Source organism: Gadus morhua, chromosome 1, assembly GCF_902167405.1.
Source record: "Gadus morhua chromosome 1, gadMor3.0, whole genome shotgun sequence".
Lineage (NCBI taxonomy): Eukaryota > Metazoa > Chordata > Actinopteri > Gadiformes > Gadidae > Gadus > Gadus morhua.
The window spans coordinates 21,662,953-21,665,452 of NC_044048.1; the positions used below are offsets into that span (position 1 = coordinate 21,662,953).

Consider the following 2,500-nt stretch of genomic DNA (forward strand, 5'->3'; position numbering starts at 1 on the left):
GGAGGTCCTCCAGTCCACCCCACAGATGGTGTGTCTGCGCTCCATGGTGCCCCCTGCTGGCCGCGGGTCCGCGTTGCAGCTGACCGTCTGGCGACGCCCATCGACTCCTACGGGTTTCCTTCGCTCCAGGCTGTCGTCCCCGGCAACCATGGTGTCCACGTTGAGCCCTGGAGCCGTTGATGTCATACATAGGATGGATAGACGCTAGGCTAGGTGCTAGCTATGATTCTAGACTAGTTGCCAGGACTGATGCTAGGCTAGACACTAGCATACATACTATGTTAGATGCTTGGACTGAATTTAGGTCCGATAATTTGCTAGACTGTATGTTAAACATTAGCCTAGCCCATTATTAACTGGGCTAGGCTCTAGACTAGACTCTATGCTAAACATTTGGCTAAAAGCTAGGCTAGAATCTAGGACTGCGGATCTGACGCTAGGCTAGACTCTATGCTAAACATTCTGCTAACTGCTAGGCTAGGCTCTAGGAATTTGGGTCTGACGCTAGGCTAAACATTAGGCTAGACGCTAGGCTAGGCTCTAGCACTGTTGGTCTGATGTGAAGCTAGACTCTACGCTAAACATTATGATAGACGCTAGGCTAGGCGCTAGGCTATTATTCTGACGCTAGGCTAAACATTAGGCTAGACTCTCGGCTAGGCTCTAAAACTGTAGGTCTGACGCTAGGCTAAACATTAGGCTAGACGCTAGGCTAGGCTCTAGGACTGAGGGTCTGTCACTAGGCTAGGCTCTAGGACTGTGGGTCTGGCACTAGGCGAGGTGATAGCCCACCTGTCTTGAGCACCAGCAGGTGCATGGCGTCGTCCCTCAGGTAGGAGGCCGCAGCGATCTCGTGGGTGGGCATGCGGAGCAGCAGCTTCTCGTTGTCCCTCCAGGTGAGCAGCAGGCAGCGGGCCGACAGACTCAGGATGCAGTCCTGCTCAGCACTGGTCTTCAGGGGGAGCACCTTCAACTGCTGCTCACACACACACACACGCACGCACGCACTCACGCACGCACGCACGCACGCACGCACACACGCACACACACACACACACACACACACACACACACACACACACACACACACACACACACAGGCAGGGAGACAGGTAGAGAGACAGGTAGAGAGACAGGTAGAGTGACAGGGATAGAGACAGGTAGAGAGACAGGTAGATTGACAGGTAGAGAGACAGGTAGAGAGACAGGTAGAGAGACAGGTAGAGTGACAGGGAGAGTGACAGGGAGAGAGACAGGTAGAGAGACAGGTAGAGAGACAGGTAGAGAGACAGGTAGATTGACAGGGAGACAGACAGGTAGAGAGACAGGTAGAGAGACAGGTAGAGTGACAGGGAGAGTGACAGGGAGAGAGACAGGGAGAGTGACAGGTAGAGAGATAGGTAGTTGACTACTAACCCTGGTATTGATAAAGTGATGGGTAGTTGACTAATAACCCTGCCATGAGGGATAAGTAGTTGACCACTAACCCTGGTGGACCACTCACCCTGTCGGTAATACAGTGATAGGTAGTTGACTACTCACCCTGTCGGTAATACAGTGATAGGTAGTTGACTACTCACCCTGTCGGTAATACAGTGATAGGTAGTTGACTACTCACCCTGTCGGTAATACAGTGATAGGTAGTTGACTACTCACCCTGTCGGTAATACAGTGATAGGTAGTTGACTACTCACCCTGTCGGTAATACAGTGATAGGTAGTTGACTACTCACCCTGTCGGTAATACAGTGATAGGTAGTTGACTACTCACCCTGTCGGTAATACAGTGATAGGTAGTTGACTACTAACCCTGTCGGTAATGCAGTGATAGGTAGTTGACTACTAGCCCTGTTGGTAATACAGTGATAGGTAGTTGACTACTCACCCTGTCGGTAATACAGTGATAGGTAGTTGACTACTAACCCTGTTGGTAATACAGTGATAGGTAGTTGACTACTCACCCTGGCGGTGTCCAGCAGCTGCAGCAGCTCGTCCCTGCTCGAGGGGTTCAGGGAGCAGGACACCCAGGTCAGGTGACCCAGGAACTAGAGAGAGAGCCAAGCATCAAACATCACCGTCTACTCTGTTCCATTCTACTCTACTGTGAATCTACGCTCTACTCTAGTCGATTCTCCTCTCGCCTCCTCTTCTCCTCTCATCATCTCCTCTCTTCCCCTCTCCCCTCCCCTCCCCTCCTCTCCTCTCCTCTCCCCTCCTCTCCTCTCCTCTCCTCTCCTCTCCTCTCCTCTCCTCTCCTCTCCTCTCCCCTCCTTTCCTCTCCTCACATCTCTCCTCTCCTCTCCCCTCCTCTCCTCTCATCTCCTCTCCTCTCCGTTTCCGGTGTGTGAGTGTGAGCGGCGGTGGTCGGGCTGCGAGTGATGCAGAGTTTTGAATTGTTTGCTGTCCCTTTTTCACGTTCTTTCCCTGGTTCCTCCGTCTGTTCTATGTGCATGATCAGGTAAGATTTACTAATACTTTTACTGTGTTGGCGAGTGATCACT

At 51.9% G+C, this 2,500-nt stretch overlaps 1 protein-coding gene across 1 annotated transcript in view; it reads right to left on the reverse strand.

Moving 5' to 3' along the window:
• The window catches only part of ccm2l (CCM2 like scaffold protein), a 13,055-nt gene that overhangs the window by 6,839 nt on the left and 3,716 nt on the right, over positions 1 to 2,500 (reverse strand). The window contains exons 3-5 of the mRNA XM_030366399.1: positions 1,961 to 2,044; positions 793 to 976; positions 1 to 167 (exon numbers count right to left, since the gene is read on the reverse strand). The exon at positions 1 to 167 is cut by the window's left edge and continues 55 nt beyond it. Of these exons, the coding sequence (XP_030222259.1) occupies positions 1 to 167; positions 793 to 976; positions 1,961 to 2,044 (435 nt within the window). The remainder of the gene's footprint in view (positions 168 to 792; positions 977 to 1,960; positions 2,045 to 2,500) is intronic.